This window comes from Gadus macrocephalus, chromosome 23 (genome assembly GCF_031168955.1).
Source record: "Gadus macrocephalus chromosome 23, ASM3116895v1".
Taxonomy (NCBI): domain Eukaryota; kingdom Metazoa; phylum Chordata; class Actinopteri; order Gadiformes; family Gadidae; genus Gadus; species Gadus macrocephalus.
The window spans coordinates 6,552,547-6,578,424 of NC_082404.1; the positions used below are offsets into that span (position 1 = coordinate 6,552,547).

Consider the following 25,878-nt stretch of genomic DNA (forward strand, 5'->3'; position numbering starts at 1 on the left):
GATCAATGATCGATTTTGTGATCGTGTCATCTGATCTGAGGCCGCATGTTTTGGACACTCGGGTAAAGAGAGGGGCGGAACTGTCAACCGACCACCATCTGGTTGTGAGTTGGATCAGGGAATGGGGGAAATTTCCGGATAGACCTGGTAAGCCCAAACGCGTAGTGCGGGTGAACTGGGAACGTCTGGAGGAGGCCCCCGTCCTAGGTATCTTCAACTCACACCTCCGGCGGAGTTTTTCTAGCATTCCTGTGGAGGTTGGGGGCATTGAGCCGGAGTGGGCGGTGTTCAAAGCCTCCATTGCTGAAGCTGCGGTGGCTAGCTGTGGTCTTAGGCTCCTCAAGGGGCGGTAACCCTCGGACACCGTGGTGGACACCGGTGGTCAGGGAAGCCGTCCGATTGAAGAAGGAGGCCTTCCGGGATATGATATCCTGGAGGACTCCTGACTCGGTTGCAGGGTACCGACAGGCCCGAAGGGCTGCAGCTGCTGCCGTGTCGGAGGCTAAGCAGCGGGTGTGGGAGAAGTTCGGAGAGGCCATGGAGAAGGACTTTCGGTCGGCACCAAAGTGTTTCTGGAAGACTATCCGGCACCTCAGGAGGGGGAAACGGGGAACCGTCCAAGCTGTGTACAGTAAGGATGGGACTCTGTTGACCTCAACTGAGGAGGTCGTCGGACGTTGGAAGGAACACTTTGAGGAACTCCTGAATCCGAATAACACGCCCTCTATGTTGGAGGCAGAGCTCGAGGTTGACGGTGTTTCGTCGTCAATTTCCCTGGTGGAGGTCACTGAGGTAGTCAAACATCTCCGCAGTGGCAAAGCCCCAGGGATTGATGAGATCCAGCCTGAAATGCTAAAGGCTCTGGGTGTTGAGGGGCTGTCATGGTTGACACGCCTATTCAACATCGCGTGGGAGTCGGGTACAGTGCCAAAGGAGTGGCAAACCGGGGTGGTGGTTCCCCTGTTCAAAAAGGGGGACCAGAGAGTGTGTGCCAATTACCGGGGTATCACACTTCTCAGCCTCCCTGGTAAAGTCTACTCCAAGGTGCTGGAAAGGAGGGTTCGGCCGATCGTCGAACCTCAGATTGAAGAGGAACAATGCGGTTTTCGCCCCGGACGTGGAACTACGGACCAGCTCTTCACTCTCGCAAGGATCCTGGAGGGGGCCTGGGAGTATGCCCATCCGGTCTACATGTGTTTTGTGGATCTGGAGAAGGCGTATGACCGGGTCCCCCGGGAGAAACTGTGGGAGGTGCTGCGGGAGTATGGGATAAGGGGGCCTATCCTCAGGGCCATCCAATCCCTGTACTCCCAAAGCGAGAGCTGTGTTCGCGTCCTCGGCAGCCAGTCAGTTTCGTTCTCGGTGGGTGCTGGGCTCCGCCAGGGCTGCGCCTTGTCACCAATCCTGTTTGTGATATACATGGACAGGATATCGAGGCGTAGTCGTGGTGGGGAGGGGTTGCAGTTCGGTGGTCTGAGGATCTCGTCACTGCTTTTTGCAGATGATGTGGTCCTCATGGGATCATCGGCCTGTGACCTTCAGCACTCACTGGATCGGCTGGCGGCCGAGTGTGAAGCGGCTGGGATGAGGATCAGCACCGCTAAATCTGAGGCCATGACTCTTAGCAGGAAACCGATGGATTGCTTACTCCGGGTAGGAAATGAGTCCTTAGCCCAAGTGAAGGAGTTCAAGTACCTCGGGGTCTGTTTCGCGAGTGAGGGTACTATGGAACGTGAGATTGGCCGGAGAATCGGAGCAGCGGGGGCGGTATTGCGTTCGCTTTACCGCACCGTTGTAACGAAAAGAGAGCTGAGCCGCAAGGCAAAGCTCTCGATCTACCGGTCGATCTTCGTTCCTATCCTCACCTATGGTCATGAGGGCTGGGTGATGACCGAAAGGACGAGATCGCGGGTACAAGCGGCCGAGATGAGTTTTCTCAGAAGGGTGGTTGGCGTCTCCCTTAGGGATAGGGTGAGAAGCTCAGCCATCCGTGAGGAACTCGGATTAGAGCCGCTGCTCCTTTACTTAGAAAGGAGTCAGCTGAGGTGGTTCGGGCATCTGGTAAGGATGCCCACTGGGCGCCTTCCTTGGGAGGTGTTTCAGGCACGTCCAGTGGGGAGGAGACCTCGGGGAAGACCCAGGACTAGGTGGAGAGATTATATCTCAACACTGGCCTGGGAACGCCTCGGGATCCCCCCGTCAGAGTTGGTCAATGTGGCCCGGGAAAGGGAAGTCTGGGGCCCCCTGCTTGAGCTGCTCCCCCCGCGACCCGACCCCGGATAAGCGGAAGAAAATGAGATGAGATGAGATGAGACATTTTGTCATTATTAAAGAGAGGCCTGATTCTCAGATATGCAGGTTGGATGGCTACGGTGTAGGTCTGGGAATAACTTCAGGCCAAAATCTTGCAAGCGAGCCGCTGGGTGCAGGTGCAACGAGATGGAGCACTTGCCGAGTCATTTCCTGTAGGGCTGGAGCCACAGGTTGAAGCGTATGCATCCTTTGAGACCCCCTTTGATATATAAGAGACCTCAAAGTAAAGCTTACTTAAATGTCGTCGACCCAGTCACCTATTGCATCACTTCCTTTAGGGCTTCGGCATCCTAATTGATCATTGCAGTATAATTGAATGCCCTCTTTCATATATATGATACCTCCACCACTGGGACGTGGCAACAATTCTCCAAATCCATATGGGGAGGGGGGGGGGTGATGCTTGTGGACAGTAGGGTTGTACACTAGACATAAATAGGAAGAAAACTCAGGAGAAGGAATGACCTCTCATAAATATTTATTTAATAAATTGTTTCAAATAACCCTGCCTCGTTAAATCAATGAGCTTGGTGTTTTGCTTTCAAAAATAGGTTATAGAAGAAGTCTAAACTGCAGAAAATAAAAACATCCAAGCTGCCTTTTAAGGATACCTTGGAATATCTGTCTATTTTTTAACCATCGGACCCTAGTTTACGACAAAAACAACACAATTTACGGCAGCTCATTTGCCGCGTGGTTTTTAGAGCCATGTAAGGATGAGAGGGGCTGGTGGATAGCAACCCACCATAGCAACCATGACGGTCAAGTGACTGGATTCAGCCCCGTTGAAAAAAATAGAATACCACCCTCAGGAGATTAATGATATTTAAATGATTATGACCATGAAGTCTTTATTTGCATGGGTTTACATTTCGTTCTGTGTAGCATGGAAAAATCGGAGAAACACTCCCATTCGGAATGCATTGGTTTACATTTCTTTCTTTGGAGCACAGTTATTTTTATTTATTTTCAGTTTTTGAGGAGGTGCTTCAAGGTGCTTCTGCAATAATCCAAAATCAAATGGAAAAACCCGTTGGCTATTTGTCAAGGGAACCCAGGGCGACGCTCACTTCCGGGTTGGCCAACATACGTAATCCCTCCACCACTATACTGTGATAACGCATGTTGAAGTTGAATGATAATGAATTAATTTATTCTTTATTCTGCCTTAGTATTTATTTATTTGGCAGCGAAATGCAGTGTGTGTGTGTGTGTGTGTGTGTGTGTGTGTGTGTGTGTGTGTGTGTGTGTGTGTGTGTGTGTGCGTGCGTATCGTATGCACACGAAATGGTCATTTGGCGTATGTACTGCACGCATTTTGAAAGTGTCAAACCGTGCGATCTGTGCGCATATTGGTGAGACTGGAAAAGCTGTCATATTCTTAGTTATCACAGACAATTTTTAACAATAAATGTTCTGTACGGAGCTCCTTAAGGGACAATAGGGAGAAAGCTCCCGGACAGAACCTTAGATGGAAGTCGTGCTTAGTGACAAATCACGACAAATACTTCCAATTGATATGCATGAGTTTGAAAATTGTGCTTTTTGACACGAACATTTAGAAAATACGTGTACCTGATCACGTTTCAATAGATTAAATAACGTGACAGTGTCACCTATTTTCGTGAGCCCGGGATGCCTGTACGCCGGCCATTATCGCCCGATGAAATATTCTTCGTCATATCTATCAAACCAAACATCCTTCACATTCGCCGAACGACGATTATGAAAGTAAAATGCACATTTCTCGCTAAAAATGTTTACATAAACACTTTTAATGGTTTAACTATGCTAAAATATCATATTTTCCACCCAGGATAAAAAGTATGTTCGCCATTTTCACAGAAGAATATCCTAAAAACTATCCAATAGGAAAGATGCTCACAGCGTCTATTAGAGACGTAGTGAGGCACCCCCCATTCCGTATGCAGAAGACGCCGAAGGGTACCTTTACCGTCACCGACCGACTAAAAAGGGTACCTTTCCCGTCAGTCACCGACGCTAAAGGGCCTTTGCCAACAGTCGGTATTTGACGTTCTCGGAGTGAGACTGTGTTGTCTCAACTCGAAAACTCGAGGAACACTTCACTACGCACTTTAGTGACCGTAAATGCGAGCCGCAACCCGAACTAGAACAACCGGAGTGCTACCCCCACATAGAGCCACCAGATGACACGCCCATGATTGATGACTCGATACCAGAACGTGGAGAAGTAGAGAACAGTGTAAAGAAACTGAAGAATGGCAAATGTCAAGGGACAGATAACATCTATGCAGAACAACTGAAATACTCGCAGTCAACAGGACTGATAAACTACATCGTGCTACTCATCGGTTTGATATGGTCATGCAATCAGGTACCAGTAAAGTGGCTAACAGCAAGCATTACTTGTTTATACAAGAAGGGCCGGAAGTCATTGGCAGAGAACTATAGAGGGCTAAGTATAATAGCTACAATATCGAAAGTCCTGTCTGGGATAGTTGTCGAAAGGATATGGGAAGTATATGAACACATCCTCCTGCAGTCACAGTTGGGCTTTAGAGCCAACAGATTGACCACTGACGCCATATATGTACTACGTCATCTACTCGAGGATGCAAGGAGATCAAAGAGGCCACTGTTTATAGCATTTGTGGACCTGAAGGCTACCTATGATTGGATTCCGCGGGATGCCTTTTTTAAATGTCTAGAGATCCGACTGAAATCCCCTCGTTTGGTGTCTATACTACACGCACTCTATACCGGTACGAAAGCATACGTGAAAGGAAGTAAGCACATTTTTGATACATTGGTAGGATGTAGACAGGGAGCACTGGAATCGCCAATCCTTTTCAACATTTATATGGATTTCGTAGTACGAGTTGCCCGTCATGAAGTACTGAGGGAACGACCAGACTCAGGTATTAAGGTTGCATATTCCATCCCAAATGAAGTATCGCCACGGGAGTATCGCTCGAGAGCTCCATCTCGCGGGACTACCCAGGTAACGGAGCTGTTATATGCCGATGATGAAGCAATTTTTGCCAACTCCGTAGTAGAACTGAAGACCATCCTAGAAATCTATGACCGGACTTTCACACGTTTTGGCTTGAAGATGTCGTACAGTAAAACCGAGACTATGGCCTTCAATGTCGATGATGCAATAAAGAACCATGAAAGTCTGATAAATATTGGCAATAACAAAATCAAGAATGTGGGAACTTTCAAGTACCTTGGGTACACGCTTAGCAATGACGAAGCAAAAACATCTCGCTTCCTTCATGCAAGGATTGGGGCTGCCTTCCAGAAGTGGGACGAACTTAAACATGTTCTCACAGACCGACGGATACGATTATCAACGCGAGTTAGGTTCCTGACGACGTGCGTGCGGTCTCGCCTCCTGTACAGTATCCAGGCTTGGGCACTTACGGAGGCAGAGCTTGATACCCTTGAGGTTATGTGGACTGGGTTCCTGAGGAGAATGGTGAAAGGGGGGTACGTTCGAAAAAACGTTCACACAGATAGGGGAAGGCAAGGACTGACGGACAAGGATTTAGACTGGCGTTTTGAACTTTCGAACGATAGACTCCGGGAGATTACAGAAACACTACCTATCCGCAACTTCTGTTACCGGCAACATGTTAAATACATCGGTCATGTGTGCAGGTTAGAAAACAATACCTTACAAAAGCAAGTATTGTTTAACATTAAAAATCCCAGAAAAGTCTGGAGCAAAATAGAGACAGTGCTTGGGGTTGATGTTACACAAGCCAGAAGAGCGATGATGTCAAAGACAGACATCCTGCTGGTGCTGGAACAGAGACTTCCAACTCTCCAGCAGTAGCGCCCCAAGGCCAGATATGCGCCTAGCGGGAAAACTGATGATGATGATGATGAATTCATAGGACAATTTTTGAGAATTTTGCGAGCTTTTAGTCATGCAGCAAAATGTATTGGATTGAAATGATGAGTTGAAAGGAATGATTGACAGAAAGTGGCAACAACATTCACAGAATGAAAATAACCTGAACGATTTGCAATGGATACACTTCTCGAACGATGGTACAACTCGTTTCTGCAATCCAAATGGTACTTCAGCTTGGGGTCATCTCCATCTTTCTGAGAGTTTTTGCATCTCAGTCCCAGGGCCACCACAGATGAAGCACCTCAAACCATGCCAATTTGTGGTATCCGCTTCCATACCGTCCTAAAAAAGACAAGACAGCTCTGTGAATTATTTTTTTTTGACTGCTCAAACATATCATGCAGAATGGGTCCATGCAGCCACATTAATAGATTATGGGCCCTATCTTGCATCCAGCGCAATTGACTTTCTACACAACGCATGTATCTTTGCTAGTTCGCACCCGGCGCAACACCATTTTCCTCCCCCTTAGGACGTGGATTCCTGCCGGTGGAGGGGGATTAGACGTGGAGTCCTGACGGGACTTGCGATCGCAAATATCCCGCTGCTTCGGGTTTTCCTTTGTAGGCGAGGTGAGAGGAGGAGCGGGTAAATCCGTTGTCAGTGTGCCTGTATCAGTGATACGCGGGTTTATCCAATAAAGTGTACACGGCCGTGCACCATTGCAATTTAGCCTATGCGCGCTGAATGAACGGAACGATATTTATGTTTCAAAATGGCGTAAAAAATAAATAAATAAAAGCAGAATACATTTTTATGGGGCGCTCAGTGTTGATTCTGTGGCGCTGCACCACATATTGGTCTATGCATGGGAATTGGGAAACACTGCTGTAGTAGGCTAGCCTGGTCCTACCAGACCATCGTACTTCATTTAATTTTTACAGAAGGTCTGGAACTGTTCAATTGACAAACGTTCACTCACTTGGAGGCGGGTGTCTGTAGAAGTGTTAAAATGATTGGATCTGCCCAGTGCCACTCTGGATCTGCCATAACCAATCGCATAGCGTTTGGTCGTGACGCGTGTCATGCGAAGGGACCGGCCGGAAACCACGTTGCGCGCACGCGCAGACTGTACACAATCAAAACAAGATGAAGTGTGAAGATGTCTCTGAACGATAGCTGCAGGTTTTGTTTATCTGATTTAAGAGTTCAAGGGACATTTGTACATTCTAAATTAATATTCGATAGCAAAGACAGAGATAATGTTTGTGGTCAACTTTTATTTAGCAGGGGCATGTGCAGTTTTGTCAAATTACAAACACATTTACAAAATATAACTGACACCAACTATGATCCTGCAGAAGTACACAGAGGGTTTAAGTGTTCTGATCACAAGCATCACCAAATGTACTGTTCAGACACAGAGCTACTGACACGGCTCATGAGAACATCTACAACATCATCATCAACATTGTCAAAGTAGTTACTGTAATGTCAGTTAAATACCTCTCTGAATCATATTGCAGATCCCCATCAATATTCAATATCACCAAAAACATCACTGATGATAATTAAAATTGTATTTTTGATTTGCCTTCTTTTTAAACTCATTTTCAACTCCACCCCTCCTGATATAACACACCTTGGTGACGTCACACAGTTGAACTCTTCAAATGTATCTTTGGAAACATAAGCATTATCGGAATCAAACATTTAAAAGCAATTATTCTGGCCAGACAGAATAATGTTTTTTTTATTGGTTGCATACTTTTGTCCATTTCGTATAACAAAAGGAATTATTTTCTGTTAACCGTTATTTATATGGAGCATCCAAATGGATGCATCCATATGGAGCATCCATATAAATAACAGACAAATGTTATTTATTTATTAATTTTGTTTTTTCAATATTCTCCTTTTTTGCATCCTTATCTTAATAGCTCTCGAGGTGCCCTCTAGGCCCTGCACCCAGGGTAGCAGCAACTGATTATCTGAGGGCAATTTAGGAATGGCTGCCACCTGGGCCATACTGATCAGCGGAAAGAATCAAAACGTGACATCAAGACATCAGGATGGTCTCCCAAGGCCATCTACCTGGTGTCCTTCAAGAGACATGGTTCTCTTCTGTAGGGAGAAGGGACAAACAATCTGTGTGCCCTATTAAACTGTCTCAATATAGTCGCTGTCAACTCATCTTGATCTTTTTTAAGATGACAATCAGGCAGCCAAAATAAACAGCAAGAGGACCTGATGAATGTTATTGTCTGCACTTGGAATATGACAAACGGTTATTGTCAGGGTGAGGTGTGGATCCAAGTGTGTGAAGAAAGAGGCAGCAGGCAGCGAATTGTTTGTAAAACAAAGTACTTCTTCACTGAAGTCAGTACAAACAGAAAACAAGGAGCAAAGACTTTCCTTTACAAAACAACGGTTGAGAAACTTGTCTCAAAAACACTAACAGGGATAGTCACAACAATGGAACCACGTTCCGTCACTAATCCATAACACAAACATTAGTGAAGGTTCAGCATGCAGGGAGTGAGGGGAACAGATAGACTGGGTAGCCCCACCCATTCTGCCTGTGATTTGAGTTCGCCCTGCACAATATATTAAACTAGATATTAAGCAACATGTTCTTACCGCACCCTTACCTTTTTAGGAATTTGACAATGTGTTTTTTCCAAGGAACAAGGAAGTGAAAAGGAGTTTTTCCAAGGAACCAGGGAGTGAACGCCTTTAGGGGTCCACTCCCTGGTTAGGGAATGTTAGGTAAGGTTTTTGGCATTTTCTGAAATAATTTATTACGATAGCTTTTTTTTACCATGTGTTCCTATAGGTGTCTAGTAACACCTCCCAATTTATCCACGGCCAAATCCCCTTGGAATCGCCTCAAAGTTGGGGTGCCCAGAGGGCCTGGGTAAAAATAGTGAAAGAAAAAAAGATTATGCCAAAATTGCCTTTTGAGATGGCTAACTAGGGTATTTTAGGGGTGCTGAATCTATCCCAGTCATTAGTTTTGAGTAAAAATGACTCCAAATCCATAACAAATGCTTTTATTGAACAATTACAAATCAAAACTTGCGTTATCAGTTGACATTTTAACAAACCTCATCCAACTCCCCTGCATCTACCTCACTACCATTATCATCTGGCTGGTTGATGTTCTGGCAAGAGTTACCATGACAGTTTCCACAAGCAGAAATACATTTGACTCCTTGCTTTTTACAGCAGCATCTGAGAGTGCCACGGTCACCTGCACGGTTGCAGCTGACTAACCTCAGAAGGTGGTCCGATGCAAAGGGATCTGTTGTAGGGACAGGTGCATAACCTTGTTTTCCTTGTTTCCATCCATACTCAAGGACATCCAGTGATTGACTTTGTAGCAGTAGCCAATCTCTGGTCTGGGGATATGTCCGCAGAGAGTGCTGTGCTGCAGCTCCTGTAGTTGGAGGCAGTTTCTCAGGCTTGATGCTCCCAGCTGCGGCCCGCTTGCTGAAGATATCAAATCTTAAGTCTTCCAAATCTTCAGATGGATTTCCGCGGAATATGATCTTGAACAGTTCACAGCCAGCTTTGATGATGTCACTTTTCTTGGCTTTGATGTCACTGAACACATCCATGGCCCGCTCTGATTTGTCAGTCTTGCAGAGCTTGCTGAGCAAAGTTGGTTTGCTAAACCCAGAAATGGCTGATAAGGTATCACAGCCAGAGAAGCTATGTAGGAATATAAGGTATGACGGTACCTCTCCGGGAGTGCCTCTCGAATCTTTCCGACATCATAAGATGTATCTTTAGCTGTCGTGAGGAAGACCGGGTGGTTTGCCATATGATGGACCAGCATAACCAGGACGTCTGTGTCCTCAGCCCTCACCTCAACAGGACTCTATTGCCTCATTTAGTGCTGCAGACACGATGGAGGTGTCAGCATCATCAGAACATAGTTGAACACTGATCCTACCTCTGTGGAAGGTCTCAGCAGAGCAGAATGAGCTGGGCCTTGTTGTTCTTGTTGTCAAGAAACTTTTCCCGTGGAACGATGCTTTTTAAGTCTGGATGAATCTGAATCCCACAGCATTGCATCCTTTGTTCGTCGATTGTCAGGTGCACGAATGATACAACATCCGGCCTCTGTATGGGTTATAGCGACATATATGATTTACTTTAAGAGAGTTTTACTTTGAAAAAAACTAAAAACATTTCAAACTATTCATGTGAACATGGAATATAGGTAACTTACCCGGGTATTTTTCAAGCATTACACTATTGATGCCCTTATTGCAGAGGATACAATAGGACGTACTTCCTGTTTCAAATAATACAGCTCGGCCGGTTCCGGTCTGTGTGTTTATCGCGCTAGCCAGCTGACGTTGATATACTTTAGACATGAATCAAGGCCGCAAACATTTAAAAACGGTTCGTTTTTATAGGCAGGAGAAACCTACGATCACTGCTGTGTCCCTCACTGTACAGCATCAGCCAAATCCAAAGGGATTTAGTTTCCATGGCTTTCCAAGCCAAACCGACGTGAGGAGTCAATGGATTGTAAACATAGCCGGGATAAATATGTCATCACCACTCACTCTAAGGTCTGTAGCAGACACTTTAGTTCTGACAAGATGATTGAGCCAATTACTTTTCAGGGTCGAAGGAGACTTACAAAAGGTGCCGTAGCGACCCTTTTTGAGTGGAACCAGTATAAAGTCGAAACCCCAAGGCGCGGCGTGTGGGAGAGTGGATCGGTTCGTCGAAACTGCCCCTCCGGAAGATGAAGTTGATCTCCTTTTCAACGATCAAGACTACTGCTCTGTCTCTGAAACGACTGCCATGGATATGTCCGCATCCGCTGTTGAAAGCGTCTCAAATGAAGTACAGGAGCTGAGAAAGGAGCTACAGGAGTTACGTCTCCAGCGAGAGTTTGGACTGCAGCGTTTGCTGGCTCCGACGCAGACATCCGAATTTACACAAGGGAAGTCACTTTTTCACAGTCACATTTTTTGTATTAGTCTGTTATTAGCCTAGTCCCTACGTGACGGGGATATGTGTCAGTCAGGGACATTGTTGGTTAGAAAATAGCTTTACGTTACAGATTAATTTATAGTACTGTACCAAATTATTTCTTAATAGGTCTATGTGAATGATTAATAGCACACAAGTAGTGGCATGTTGAGAGATGGTGTAATTGGAGTTGGGGATGTCCATGTCTTATCAGAATTTATATGAATGTGACCGCACCAATAGTACAAAAACAAACAACATTTATAATACAGATTTGTGTAAAGACTTACAGAGACGCGTTTCCAGTTCAAGTCTACAAAGTTTATTTTTAAATGGTTGAAAAAAGTCATGTTATTATGAGATAAAAATAGGAGCACTGAAGCGCCAGCGCCAGAATGTGACCGTCTCCAACTCCACCAATGCTGGTCCTAGAACAAAATACTATTAATAAACAATTGTAAAAATGTATGAATTGAGCAGGTAACACCCTACTTATCTACATACAAGTACACGGCAAACCACCAAACCGCGCCTCCCAAAGATACGGCCCGGACAGGAACACTACTCTAAAAAGAGAGCACAGAGAACACATTAGGGCATTGGATATCCACACACATCAGGTTGTCTTACAGGAATTTGGGGCAGTTATTGAACTGCACCCAAAGAGGAAACTAAACAAACCTGTCAGCGGAGTGCCAGGGATTAGTTAAGACGCCATCCGGTAGAGCAACCGTTGCGTAGTGGCACAAGTCACAATACAGGTAAAAGGGAGGTGACTGAGGCTGAAACAGATATATGGGAGAAATACAGGTCACCCTGCTACATATTTATATATATATTATATATACACGATAAAATCTTAATCTTAGTAGTTACTGTTGACATTATTTTGGTAACAATGTATACTTTTGATGTACACTTCGAATTGAACATTTTTATGCAATGTCTTTTGTGAATAGATTTGCCAGCTACAACCATCTGATAGCTTTTTGGTCTTTGATTGAGCCTTGTCTCTACAAGATGGTCCGTGTTTCCAGAGCCAAATCAGCTGCCCAGAAAAAAGAAGTGGTCGCACCTGCACGTGCATCAACAGTACTTTATAAGTAGTTACAGATGTAATTATACGTGATGCCATTGCATTGCCATTGTTTTTGAGCTATACTTTTTTTCTTTTCCTCTCAGAGACAGCTGTTCCAGCCCATAGATTAACTCTTTCTTTTTTTCATCCCTTGGCTGATGAATCACAAAGCTTGATCTAAGAGAAAAAGGCAAATCATTAGAAATATAACCTCAGCATCATGGGTGTAAAAAACAACTTGTTTCTTATGAAGGTAAGTATTTCAACTGTGCTAGAAAAAGCCTACCACCCTGAATGCTTACTGTTATATTCTCTCCCTCTTTAAATAAAGATGTGGTTTTTTTTTTAAAGCGGACTCCAAGAATCACAATTATTCCAATGTACCTGTACTTCTGCTGTGCAAACAACAATAAATATCTTGTTTATTGAAAAGTTGTAGCCTTATACTCATTACCTTGACTATATTAAATTGTGTGTGAAAAACAGGGAGACATGAAAAACATTCAAGTTGGTGGCCCTTGAGGACTACACTTAGCTACTGCTTAACTGAACAAACACCACTGAACAGGGATGAACACAGCTTCCTGCCTAGACTCAAACTGTGGTGCCTCGCTCTTCCCCATCGACCTGTAGCACAAGGCTCTCACGCTGACCTGCACTGTCAGCTTGTCTTTATTGGACCCTGAATGAAATAACACATACAAATTCATTAAGCTTCAATTGTACTGGGTTACTCGCATCATCACATCAATAACATGTTACTACATGGAAAGAAACGTTAGGTAGCTAAGTAATGTTACTTTTATATGACTACTTTTATATACACAGCCGTGGTTATACTTAAACTATTATTAGTCAACACAACAGGCAAACATCAAGGCTGATATAAAACACTCGTTAAGAAATCTTGTTGGCGTTTGCTGTTTCTGCATCGTAATACACGTTCGACAGTGACAGTTAACTGACAGATTAGACTTTGACAGTAGCTAGCGTCTGTTAGACGTCGTTTTCTTACCTTCGTAGCTGTGAATGTAGGTCGAAGCATACAGCCTTAACCCCTTCTCCAATTTGCTTGTCGGAGTTTTTGTTTCCCGACATAAACGATGCACATCTGTGATATTTATTGTCGGCAGCTCCTGTAAACACCGGGTGTAGAACGTTGCCATATTGGAACCGGAAGCTGATGAGCTGTATTACGGCGAATCAGGAAGTGCTTGTGCAAGTAGCATATTCATTAATTGATCATGTGTGAGAGGTCATTCCTCCTCCTGAGTGTGTATTGACTATTTGTCTACAATTAAATATGCATTGCAAGCTTCCAATTTGTGTGTCTGGTGTACCTGCTGCCCACAAGAACAACCCCCCCCCATATGGATTTGGTGAATTGTTGCCCCGCCCCAATAGTGGTATGCACGTGATAGTGGGCATTGAAATATACAATGATCAATTAGGAGGCAGAATAACTAAAGTAAGGGATGCAGTTAGCAGGTGACTTAGGGGTCAAGGCCAGTACCCAGTATGCTATACACCTGTGGTCTATTCTATAGCAAAGTGTCTCAAGGAGTTTAGAGGCAGTGGAGCCTCCCTCTAGTGGTGGAGCATTAGGCCCGTCAATTGAATGCTCTGGTACAGCTGGGATTTGGTGCTCCGTTTGAAAACTTTTGACCATGGGTAACCCAATTGAATGTTTGCATCTGAATCTGAACATTAAAAATGTAGAATTCTGAAATGACATTTCAAAACGAAAACATGACCATGTTTTATAGTATTAGGAGGCTGCTGCTAGTAGCTGCTGCTGGTATTCAGGAAGCTGATGTTGCGGCTGGTAGCTAGATACAAGATCTACAAACATTTTAAGACCAGTTGCAGTTGGGCAGTCAAAGCAGCTCCATCTGAAAAGGTATCAAAATGGGTGTCCACATTTTCTGCTGCCATTCAGCCTAGCCAATTACCAAAAAGACAATGTCAAACTGATAAGTTTCATTGTTTTATTATTTTGCTGTAGACATATCACATTTGGACAGTATATCCATGTCGTTGCAGGAACTCTTAATACATTTGCACAGTTATGGACCACTTCATTCTTGCAGGATTTGATGCGGGTCTTTTCAATGAAGATAATGTACTCAGCGTAATCTTCATAAGGTACAAATTCTGCGTTACTGCGGCTTGTAGCCAGGCTGCTGGGGCTTAGGCTTGTAGCCAGCCGGCGGCATGTAGCCAGCCGGCGGCATGTAGCCAGCCGGCGGCTGCTGGGGCTGGTAGCCAGACTGCTGGGGCTGCATGTAGCCAGCCGGCGGCTGCTGGGGCTGGTAGCCAGACTGCTGGGGCTGCATGTAGCCAGCCGGCGGCTGCTGGGGCTGGTAGCCAGACTGCTGGGGCTGCATGTAGCCAGCCGGCGGCTGCTGGGGCTGGTAGCCAGGCTGCTGGGGCTGCATGTAGCTAGGCTGCTGCTGCTGGGGCTTGGAGCTAGGCGGCGGCTGCTGGGGCTTGGAGCTAGGCGGCGGCTGCTGCTGCTGGGGCTTGGAGCTAGGCGGCGGCTGCTGCTGCTGGGGCTTGGAGCTAGGCGGCGGCTGCTGCTGCTGGGGCTTGTAGCTAGGCGGCGGCTGCTGCTGCTGGGGCTTGTAGCTAGGCGGCGGCTGCTGCTGCTGGGGCTTGTAGCTAGGCGGCGGCTGCTGCTGCTGGGGCTTGTAGCTAGGCGGCTGCTGCTGCTGCTGGGGCTTGTAGCTAGGCGGCTGCTGCTGCTGCTGGGGCTTGTAGCTAGGCGGCTGCTGAGTTTGCTGGGGCTTGTAGCTCGGCGGCTGCTGAGTTTGCTGGGGCTTGTAGCTCGGCGGCTGCTGCTTGGGCTGGGGCTTGTAGCTCGGCGGCTGCTGCTTGGGCTGGGGCTTGTAGCTCGGCGGCTGCTGCTTGGGCTGGGGCTTGTAGCTCGGCGGCTGCTGCTTGGGCTGGGGCTTGTAGCTCGGCGGCTGGGGCTTGTAGCTAGGCTGCTGGGGCTTCGGCTTGTAGCTCGGCGGCTGCTGCTGGGGCTTGTAGCTAGGCTGCTGGGGCTTCGGCATGTAGCCAGCCGGCGGCATGTAGCCAGCCGGCGGCATGTAGCCAGCCGGCGGCATGTAGCCAGCCGGCGGCTGCTGGGGCTGGTAGCCAGACTGCTGGGGCTGCATGTAGCTAGGCTGCTGCTGGGGCTTGTAGCTAGGCTGCTGCTGCTGCTGGGGCTTGTAGCTAGGCGGCTGCTGCTGCTGGGGCTTGTAGCTAGGCGGCTGCTGCTGCTGGGGCTTGTAGCTAGGCGGCTGCTGCTGCTGGGGCTTGTAGCTAGGCGGCTGCTGCTGCTGGGGCTTGTAGCTAGGCGGCTGCTGCTGCTGGGGCTTGTAGCTAGGCGGCTGCTGCTGCTGGGGCTTGTAGCTAGGCGGCTGCTGCTGCTGGGGCTTGTAGCTAGGCGGCTGCTGCTGCTGGGGCTTGTAGCTAGGCGGCTGCTGCTGCTGGGGCTTGTAGCTAGGCGGCTGCTGCTGCTGGGGCTTGTAGCTAGGCGGCTGCTGCTGCTGGGGCTTGTAGCTAGGCGGCTGCTGCTGGGGCTTGTAGCTAGGCGGCTGCTGCTGCTGGGGCTTGTAGCTAGGCGGCTGCTGCTGCTGGGGCTTGTAGCTAGGCGGCTGCTGCTGCTGCTGGGGCTTGTAGCTAGGCGGCTGCTGCTGGGGCTTGTAGCTAGGCGGCTGCTGCTGCTGGGGCTTGTAGCTAGGCGGCTGCTGCTGGGGCTGCTGCTGGGGCTTGTAGCTAGGCGGCTGCTGCTGCTGGGGCTTGTAGCTAGGCGGCTGCTGCTGCTGGGGCTTGTAGCTAGGCGGCTGCTGCTGCTGGGGCTTGTAGCTAGGCGGCTGCTGCTGCTGGGGCTTGTAGCTAGGCGGCTGCTGAGTTTGCTGGGGCTTGTAGCTAGGCGGCTGCTGCTTGGGCTGGGGCTTGTAGCTAGGCGGCTGCTGCTTGGGCTGGGGCTTGTAGCTAGGCGGCTGCTGCTGGGGCTTGTAGCTAGGCGGCTGCTGCTGGGGCTGCTGCTGGGGCTTGTAGCTAGGCGGCTGCTGCTGCTGGGGCTTGTAGCTAGGCGGCTGCTGCTGCTGGGGCTTGTAGCTAGGCGGCTGCTGCTTGGGCTGGGGCTTGTAGCTAGGCTGCTGCTGCTGCTTGGGCTGGGGCTTGTAGCTCGGCGGCTGCTGCTGCTGCTTGGGCTGGGGCTTGTAGCTCGGCTGCTGCTGCTGCTGCTGCTGCTTGGGCTGGGGCTTGTAGCTCGGCTGCTGCTGCTGCTGCTTGGGCTGGGGCTTGTAGCTAGGCTGCTGGGGCTTCGGCTTGTAGCCAGCCGGCGGCATGTAGCCAGCCGGCGGCATGTAGCCAGCCGGCGGCATGTAGCCAGCCGGCGGCGGCATGTAGCCAGCCGGCGGCTGCTGGGGCTGGTAGCCAGACTGCTGGGGCTGCATGTAGCTAGGCTGCTGCTGCTGCTGGGGCTGCATGTAGCTAGGCTGCTGCTGCTGCTGGGGCTTGTAGCTAGGCGGCTGCTGCTGCTGCTGCTGGGGCTTGTAGCTAGGCGGCTGCTGCTGCTGCTGCTGGGGCTTGTAGCTAGGCGGCTGCTGCTGCTGCTGGGGCTTGTAGCTAGGCGGCTGCTGCTGCTGCTGGGGCTTGTAGCTAGGCGGCTGCTGCTGCTGCTGGGGCTTGTAGCTAGGCGGCTGCTGCTGCTGCTGGGGCTTGTAGCTAGGCGGCTGCTGCTGCTGGGGCTTGTAGCTAGGCGGCTGCTGCTGCTGGGGCTTGTAGCTAGGCGGCTGCTGCTGCTGGGGCTTGTAGCTAGGCGGCTGCTGCTGCTGGGGCTTGTAGCTAGGCGGCTGCTGCTGCTGGGGCTTGTAGCTAGGCGGCGGCTGCTGCTGCTGCTGGGGCTTGTAGCTAGGCGGCGGCTGCTGCTGCTGCTGGGGCTTGTAGCTAGGCGGCGGCTGCTGCTGCTGGGGCTTGTAGCTAGGCGGCTGCTGCTGCTGGGGCTTGTAGCTAGGCGGCTGCTGCTGCTGGGGCTTGTAGCTAGGCGGCTGCTGCTGCTGGGGCTTGTAGCTAGGCGGCTGCTGCTGCTGGGGCTTGTAGCTAGGCGGCTGCTGCTGCTGGGGCTTGTAGCTAGGCGGCTGCTGCTGCTGGGCCTTGTAGCTAGGCGGCTGCTGCTGAGTTTGCTGGGGCTTGTAGCTAGGCGGCTGCTGAGTTTGCTGGGGCTTGTAGCTAGGCTGCTGCTGCTTGGGCTGGGGCTTGTAGCTAGGCGGCTGCTGCTTGGGCTGGGGCTTGTAGCTAGGCGGCGGCTGGGGCTTGAAGCTAGGCGGCGGCTGCTGCTGCTGCTTGTAGCTAGGCGGCTGCTGCTGCTGCTTGTAGCTAGGCGGCTGCTGCTGCTGGGGCTTGTAGCTAGGCGGCGGCTGCTGCTGCTGGGGCTTGTAGCTAGGCGGCGGCTGCTGCTGCTGGGGCTTGTAGCTAGGCGGCGGCTGCTGCTGCTGGGGCTTGTAGCTAAGCGGCTGCTGCTGCTGCTGGGGCTTGTAGCTAAGCGGCTGCTGCTGCTGGGGCTTGTAGCTAGGCGGCTGCTGGGGCTTGTAGCTAGGCGGCTGCTGAGTTTGCTGGGGCTTGTAGCTAGGCTGCTGCTGCTTGGGCTGGGGCTTGTAGCTAGGCTGCTGCTGCTTGGGCTGGGGCTTGTAGCTAGGCTGCTGCTGCTTGGGCTGGGGCTTGTAGCTAGGCGGCTGCTGCTGCTGCTGCTTGGGCTGGGGCTTGTAGCTCGGCGGCTGCTGCTGGGGCTTGTAGCTAGGCTGCTGGGGCTTCGGCTTGTAGCCAGCCGGCGGCATGTAGCCAGCCGGCGGCATGTAGCCAGCCGGCGGCTGCATGTAGCCAGCCGGCGGCTGCTGGGGCTGGTAGCCAGACTGCTGGGGCTGCATGTAGCTAGGCTGCTGCTGGGGCTTGTAGCTAGGCGGCTGCTGCTGCTGCTGGGGCTTGTAGCTAGGCGGCTGCTGCTGCTGCTGGGGCTTGTAGCTAGGCGGCTGCTGGGGCTTGTAGCTAGGCGGCTGCTGGGGCTTGTAGCTAGGCGGCTGCTGGGGCTTGTAGCTAGGCGGCTGCTGGGGCTTGTAGCTAGGCGGCTGCTGCTGCTGGGGCTTGTAGCTAGGCGGCTGCTGCTGCTGGGGCTTGTAGCTAGGCGGCTGCTGCTGGGGCTTGTAGCTAGGCGGCTGCTGCTGCTGCTGGGGCTTGTAGCTAGGCGGCTGCTGCTGCTGCTGGGGCTTGTAGCTAGGCGGCTGCTGCTGCTGCTGGGGCTTGTAGCTAGGCGGCTGCTGCTGCTGCTGGGGCTTGTAGCTAGGCGGCTGCTGCTGCTGCTGGGGCTTGTAGCTAGGTGGCTGCTGCTGCTGCTGGGGCTTGTAGCTAGGCGGCTGCTGCTGCTGCTGGGGCTTGTAGCTAGGCGGCTGCTGGGGCTTGTAGCTAGGCGGCTGCTGGGGCTTGTAGCTAGGCGGCTGCTGGGGCTTGTAGCTAGGCGGCTGCTGGGGCTTGTAGCTAGGCGGCTGCTGCTGCTGGGGCTTGTAGCTAGGCGGCTGCTGCTGGGGCTTGTAGCTAGGCGGCTGCTGCTGCTGGGGCTTGTAGCTAGGCGGCTGCTGCTGCTGGGGCTTGTAGCTAGGCGGCTGCTGCTGCTGGGGCTTGTAGCTAGGCGGCTGCTGCTGCTGGGGCTTGTAGCTAGGTGGCTGCTGCTGCTGGGGCTTGGCCTTGTAGCTAGGCTGCTGCCGAGTTTGCTGGGGCTTGTAGCTCGGCGGCTGCTTCTGGGGCTTGTAGCTAGGCAGATGCTGCTGGGGCTTGTAGCTAGGCAGATGCTGCTGGGGCTTGTAGCTGGGCTTGTAGCGAGGCATTTGCTGCTGTTTGGGCTTATAGCTAGAAGCCTGATGCAGCCCATGGGTAGGCTTCTCCGGCTCAGCAAAGACATTCCTGTAAGCTGTTATGCATACTGGTTAGCACATGGATACCTGCCTGTTTTAATGAATACTTTAGCCTGAACTCACCATGTACTTGACACCCCACAGCAAGTAGAAGAGACAATTGCAATACCCTGGTGGATAATTAAGAATGTTTCATTATGTCCATGCTACTCATTAATAACAGAATAATGTACTCCAGAATGAAGAAATTACCTCATTAGAAAAGCCATGGTTGCTGTTGAGAACAACTTTGGTAAACCTGTGAGCCTGCCACTACAACTCACCTGAAAAGACCAATCTTATCACATTCTTCTCTGTCACTGATTGGTTTGAAACAAGGTGCATCTCAATCCTAATCACTGTGCCTGGGGAAGGATGGAAGGCACCAGGTGGAGCAGAACAGGTCCAAATCAATGATACAGTTTAAGATATTTATATTACATATCTTTAGATTAGGTTAAATCGCTAGGCGTCAGCAAATAACAAGTGCAAATGTACAGCAACACTTGCATGTTTGTCACCCTTCAGTACACAACTTAAACCCGGTTTATTCCTAAACAGAAACTAAGATAAGGAATGCATAAAATGCTGTTGTGATTGGTAAAGGCTGTAAGGTTTTTCCTTTGGCTACGTTATTGGCCAAGAAAACGTGTAGCCTACTAACAGGTGAATCTCTTAAATTAGAATATTGTGGAAAAGTTGATTAATTTAAATAATTAAATTTAGAAAGTGAAACTCATGTATTATATATTCATTCATTCCATTATTGCTTGAAGCTCTTGAACACCCACAATTCCTTAACTAAGAAAAAATTATAATATAAAAAAAAAAATCCAATATTGTAACAAACTACACTCTAATCAGCTAATTACCTCAAAATACCTGAAAAGGTTTCCTAAGCCATTTAGTGGTCTCTCAGTCTGGTTCATTAATACTGTGTTTGATTTGCCAGCAAACTCGCCTGATCTGAACCCCTGCAACATCCTGCTGACGGCTGAACATCCTAAAAGAATGCAATGCACATGATAGAAGAGGAATTGTATTCATTGAACCAAAATATGTTCCAAGATCTGCAATCAAATTTTGTGTGTATTTCCCGCCTTTACTTAAATACAGAAGCCGACTTTTAGCACACACATTTGTGAAATAGTAATCGTAATAGTATTGCCATGGAAATTTTCACTTAAGTGCTGAGAAACGTTCTGCCACCTCACAACCCTGTTTGTGAATTGCCTGAGTAGATCCATGGCCACCACATGCCAGATGGCTGGATATGAAAAAATGGTAAGATTGTTACCAACACCGCCTCCCAAATAATTTGATGTGCAAAATGAGTACTGAAATTGTAGGAAATGTATGCTGTTGATGCTTTTGATACGGCCAAAATAAAGGCATGTCAATTATTATTATTTATTTTTTTTGAATGACGAAGAATTTTGTGTAAAGGGTTGTGGACTTAATCGAAACGGCAAACAAATATACGCACATGTCAAACGAGTGCTTATTTTAGCAGTTAGCCTCCATGAATTGGGTGTTAATTAAGGGGTTGGATACTTTAGGCATCAAAACAACAGATGTCAAATGGGATTTTATTTTTGTTGCAAAAAGGCAGATGAACTGGATTAAAAGCACGGACACAGTGATGTTATAAAGACGTATATTTATTTCCAGTGTCTTTTCAGGGAGGGCCTGTACACAGACGAGAACCCACGGCTGCATGCAGTTCCATAGGCCATGTCTCTTGATTTCCGTTAACTTGCAGTCAATCCCAGCGATGCCGGCAGCCATGCACTCAATTACTGTGGTTGTAAAAACATGTCATATCATTGTTGTAATGTGACCTCCAGCTTTGGTTGAGTTCTCTTTTAGTAAGAATTTAACAGCCATTCAAATCTCTAAACATAAAAATACGGAATGATTATAAACGTTTTTTCGTGTTCCAAAATATTTTTTCAGTTAGTGTCAATTGGGACTCGTACAATAAACTTATTTTTCACACACAATCAATTCCAAATAGGCACTTTTCTTCATTTTATTATTATTATTTTGGGGCTAAAGTAATAAAACTAAAAATAAATCAAACATTTGTATTTTCTTTTCAAACGTCCTATTTTTGGATTGTGCATTCGGAAATAAAAATATGTGTAACAAGAATAACATACCGTCATGTTTTCAACATTTCAATAAAAGGTCGTATCATTTTTCGTCCAACTAATAAAATAACTCCAGTCCTCGGGGCTTGTGTCTGTCTGTTGTGGCTGTACTATAAAACAATAGAAAAATAAACCTTCTATAGTACACAGCACAGCAAGCAGCCCTTGAGCGCACCTACATTCAAGTAAAGAGACACCGGAAACGTACGCGTCGCCCCCCGACAACACCGTCGTCACGATGAAAACGAGCACGAATCGACGTAAGCAAAGGTCCTACATTCTTCAAACCGGCCAGGATAGTGACGAGGGTATCACCGCCGTCCGGTTGGAGACTAACTCGTCAAGACTGCGATTGGACGAGGAGAAACGGAACTCTCCTATGGCACGCCGTGTTCAAAGTCCGGAGGGTAGGTTCACACTTCTGCTCCGTGTGGCGTGGAGAGAGTGTAAACGTGTTCGGGAAGACGTGGCGGCCGTTGATGGGGGGGGGGGGGGGGTGTCTATTTTTCCTTCATCATCATCGTGGTGTCGTGGCGTAGCGAAACAATCGACCGCTCTTCATCTCAGCTGACAGTTCGCATGGGCCTCTACACGGACTATGTACAGTACAAACATACAGTATATACACAGGGTGGATATATACTCGGTAGAAAAAATATTGTGCAATAACTCTAAAACGCTAGAATACAAAAAAGAAAACAAAGCCATCCCGTTCCAGTCTCTGACCTCTCACAGGCCCCCCCAACCCCACACACACGCAGACATGCACACACACACCCCCGCTCACAGGTACTGATAGAACCGCGAGCGGACCACCACGTGCGCCCCGGACAGTTTGTGGGGGTGGGCGTCGGCCACGGCGCCGGCCCGGCCGCCGCCCCCACCGTTGAGCCGCTCCGGGGGCTCCTTGGTCGGGGCGGGCCGCGGCGAGGAGGGGTCCGCCGCGTCCTCCTCCGGGAGCGCCTTGGGGGCCGCCTCGGCCGCCCGGCCCTGGGGGGCCGGGGCGGGGCAGCGGGCGGCGCGCAGCTCCCCGCTCAGCCAGCCGCGCAGCGTCAGCTCCCGGTGGGCGCGGCCCGGCTTCAGCCGCTCGCAGGCGGACAGCTCCGCCTCCTGGTCGCCGCCCCCCTGCTCCCGCCAGTCGTTGATGACGGCCAGCTCGGCGAAGTCCCGCTGCCCGCCCATGGTGTGCCGGCGCCGGATGCTCTTCCTCTTGGCCCGGGCCTCGGGGCCCCCGGGGGGGGCATGGCCCTTGGCGCCCGGCGCGGCGGCGGTGGCAGCGTCGTCGTCGGCGACGGCCGTCCGCAGGCGGAGCTTCAGCCGCTCGGCGATCTTGATGCGCCAGGTGGGCTGGGCGCGCTCCGACTCGCTGCGCGGCGACGAGGAGCTGAGGCTGCCCGTCGACCGGCCCTTCCTCATCACATCCAGCACGCCGGACAGCCGGGCCCTCCCCTCGCCACCGCCGCCGGCCACGCCCTCCGCCGAGGAGTCGCTGTCCGTCTTGTGCCTCAGGGAGCGGCGGCGGGACGTCCCGTCGCTCCCGGTCAGCCGGTGGGTGGGGAAGAAAAGGCGCCGCGTCTCCGGCTGGCCCGCCGCGCTGCCGTCCAACGCCGCCGCCGCCGCCGCCGCGCGCTCGCCCCGATGGCCCCCGGCCGCATCCGGCCGCGGCGTGGACTGGCTGCTGCCGCCCTGCGGCGCGAACACGGGGAAGTCGCTCTCGCTGTCCGTCTCCAGCGCCGGCCGGCCCTCGCTGAGCAGCTCGCTGCGCTCGTCGTCCGCCTCCTCGCCGCCGGGCGTGGCGCCGCACTCCGCCCCCGACTCCGCCCCCGTCAGGAAGGTGACGGAGGAGGTGGTGGAGTAGTCCGAGGTGATGGAGCTCACCTCCGCGCCGGCCGCCGCCCCCCCGCCGCCGCCCGACCACGCCCCCAACGTCCACTTCCTGGGTCGCGACCTTGCAGCCGCCGCCGCCGAGGCTCCGGAGCTGCCGGTCCCGAGGTCGGAGGCCGTCTCGTCCGACAGCGACGACTTGGCGCCGGTGGCTGCTGCTCTGGCCCCGGGGCCCGCCGCGCCCGGGGGCTTGGGGGACGGCGAGGGGGACGGCGAGGGCTGTCGGGACAGCGCCCGGGAGAAGAAGGAGTTCCTGTGCTCCTTCTTTGTCACCTCTAGGCTCCGTCCGTTCTCCTTCCTCCAGGCCTCGGCCCGCGCCTGCTCCGCGGCCCCGTCCTGGGCCCCGGGGCCCTGCAGGGGGGCCTGGTGGAGGGGGAGGAGGAGGCCGTCGGGGGTCTGAGCGGCGCCGGGCTCCGGGAGGACGGCGTCCAGGTCCTCGTCTGAGCTGCTAGGCGGCAGCTTCTCCTTGGACTTCCTTCGCTTGCGGCTGGCCACAGCAAAGATGGAGGAGACTAGGAGCTCTCTGCTGCACCCCTCCCTCCCTGGGCCCAAAGAACCCTGCAGAGAGAGAGAGAGAGAGAGAGAGAGAGAGAGAGAGGCGGGAGAGAGAGAGGGGGAGAGAGAGAGAGAGAGAGAGAGAGAGAGAGAGAGAGAGAGAGAGAGAGAGAGAGGCGGGAGAGAGAGAGGGGGAGAGAGAGAGAGAGAGAGGAGTGAGAGGGAGAGAGAGAGAGAGAGAGAGAGAGAGAGAGAGAGAGAGAGCGGGAGAGAGAGAGGGGGAGAGAGAGAGAGAGAGAGAGAGAGAGGCGGGAGAGAGAGAGAGAGAGGCGGGAGAGAGAGAGAGAGAGAGAGAGAGAGAGAGAGAGAGAGAGAGAGAGAGGCGGGAGAGAGAGAGAGAGAGAGAGAGAGAGAGAGAGAGAGAGAGAGAGAGAGAGAGAGAGAGAGAGAGAGAGAGAGAGAGAGGGGTGATGAGGAGAGAGATGGAGAGGGGAGGTGAGAGAGCAGAACAGAAAAACAATGAAAACTCTGGCCGTGGAAGAGTCAGCGCGTCCAGAGCAGCAAACAGAAGTGGTTGGTTTGGCGAGTCCCGCCTGCCTGTACAGACCAGCGGCTGCAGGGCTGCTCCTCGGCAGCTCCACACAGCAGAGAGAACAGCGTGTCAGGGCGACCACTGACCGCTCCCAGCACAGTAGTAGCACCTAGCAGCCGGAGAGCACTGAGCGTAGCTAGCGTAGCGCAGCATGCGATGGCCCCGCGGCAGCCTCATCACAGCACAGCGCAGCAATGGAAGCTTCGTTGGCTTCAGGTCACCACGCGCCCGTGTGGACGCGGACGCGGGGCGGGCGGCGGAGGGCTGGCGCTGACACAACAGTCCATGGAGACATCCTGTAGCCGCTCTCACGTGTAGCGTATCTGATCCCAGTCCACTGCAAAGGCTCAGTCGGTTCCACGTCGACGCAACGACCACGCAGACGCTTCGACGCGGCCGTGAACCTGTTTTGGTTCTGCGTCGGGGGTTCAGTGAGCGGACCAATCACAGCCCTCGCTGCTGCGTCGCCTAGACGCAAGGTTACCATGTTTTGAGGGCGCACGCCAGGCCCTTGCGGTGGACGCAAGGAGGGTCGCAAGGGTAAACCCCCTTGCGTTGCCTCGACGTGGAACCATAAATAAGCCTCAAGGCTCCGGCTACCCCCCCCCCCCCCCCCCCCCTGGCCCCGCCCTAGTTTCGGGTCATAAATGTGAGGCAAACATGTGCACTAGCGAGCTAGCGGTTAGCAGTCGGTGCGGATGGATTGTTCGAGGCCGCCGCCGCCGTCGTGTATCTCCCCGGTTAGCCTACACTCACCACTCAAAGGTGGGACGGTTGAGTGGGTTTCCCCCCCGTACACTGCACACCCGTACACCTGCTTACCTTGGACTTAGCCGAGTCACTAGTGGCTGAATCTGTAAGGGACACAAAAAGAAGCGGAAGAGGAATTAGCATACGATAGAGAAACAAATAGGAAAAAACTAACTCAACAGGTGAGGAGGGGATGGAGGCGTTACATGAGGACGTCAACCAGAGAGAAATAATAAAGAATGACAAATAAGACACTGGAAGATGAGTTTTGGAGACGAGTCACAGAACTGGAGGTGGAGCGACAAGGAACAAGCAGTATTGCAAAGTGATGATGACCGATGAGCCGTGGGAGCAGCTGCATGCGCGCGACACATCACAGACAAGCAGGCCATGCGACTTTGTTACCACGGCAGTATGTAAAGACCGAGAACCTTCCCAGTTGTACGTGCCCTCATTCACTGTGAGAGTCAGTGGACAAGCCGGTATCGCGGTGCTGTTGCTGGCATAGTGACAGGGGGAAGGGAGGGGTTGCCATGACGACAGTGACACGACAACGACCGACGACGCTGACTTTGATCGGATGGCCACGGTGCAAACCCAACGAACACAACAAGTGACGGAGGTGGGGGAGGGGTACGGGGGAGGGCCAATAGGAGGAGAGGAGAGACTGACGACACGTAAAAACACAAAACAGTCCGTCCATTCCCCTGCTGCGCCTCAAAATACTCTCCACACCTGGGATGTGCCGTTACCATGGCTAAACTGCTACACCGAGTAAGCAGAGTTCAGATCCGTCTGAGGATCATAAGAAGTAATTAGAAACGGAGCCAAACATC

General features: G+C 51.2%; 2 protein-coding genes and 1 long non-coding RNA gene across 5 annotated transcripts in view; all 3 read right to left on the minus strand.

The window, feature by feature from the left end:
• Positions 1-11,514: 11,514 nt before the first annotated feature.
• Positions 11,515-13,421, minus strand: LOC132452595 (uncharacterized). Its single transcript, XR_009524418.1, has 3 exons — positions 13,246-13,421; positions 11,866-12,407; positions 11,515-11,833 (listed from the first exon to the last, which is right to left on the minus strand). It is a non-coding gene; the product is annotated as an uncharacterized LOC132452595 (long non-coding RNA).
• A 968-nt stretch (positions 13,422-14,389) lies between these two features.
• On the minus strand, positions 14,390-19,398 carry LOC132452910 (adhesive plaque matrix protein-like). Its single transcript, XM_060045745.1, has 4 exons — positions 19,382-19,398; positions 17,777-18,506; positions 14,865-17,683; positions 14,390-14,672 (listed from the first exon to the last, which is right to left on the minus strand). Exons 1-4 carry the CDS (start codon positions 19,396-19,398, stop codon positions 14,390-14,392), a joined length of 3,849 nt encoding a protein of 1,282 aa, XP_059901728.1.
• Positions 19,399-20,811: 1,413 nt separating this feature from the next.
• The window catches only part of LOC132452161 (rho GTPase-activating protein 21), a 48,316-nt gene continuing 43,249 nt past the window's right edge, over positions 20,812-25,878 (minus strand). For all 3 annotated transcript variants that reach the window (XM_060044592.1, XM_060044591.1, XM_060044593.1), the window contains 2 exons: positions 25,115-25,146; positions 20,812-23,763 (listed from right to left, as the gene is read on the minus strand). In XM_060044592.1, the coding sequence (XP_059900575.1) occupies positions 22,105-23,763; positions 25,115-25,146 (1,691 nt within the window). In that variant the 3' untranslated portion in view covers positions 20,812-22,104. The remainder of the gene's footprint in view (positions 23,764-25,114; positions 25,147-25,878) is intronic.

What these genes read in the sequence shown, in the direction of transcription:
- LOC132452910 (XM_060045745.1), bottom strand. An exon ending in GCTACAAGCCCCAGCAGCAG is followed by an intron (nt 17,684 to 17,776) that starts CAGCCGCTTAGC and finishes AAGCCCCAGCAG; the next exon opens with CAGCAGCCGCCGCCTAGCTA. An exon ending in CCCCAGCAGCAGCAGCCGCC is followed by an intron (nt 14,673 to 14,864) that starts GCCTAGCTACAA and finishes GCAGCAGCCTAG; the next exon opens with CTACATGCAGCCCCAGCAGC.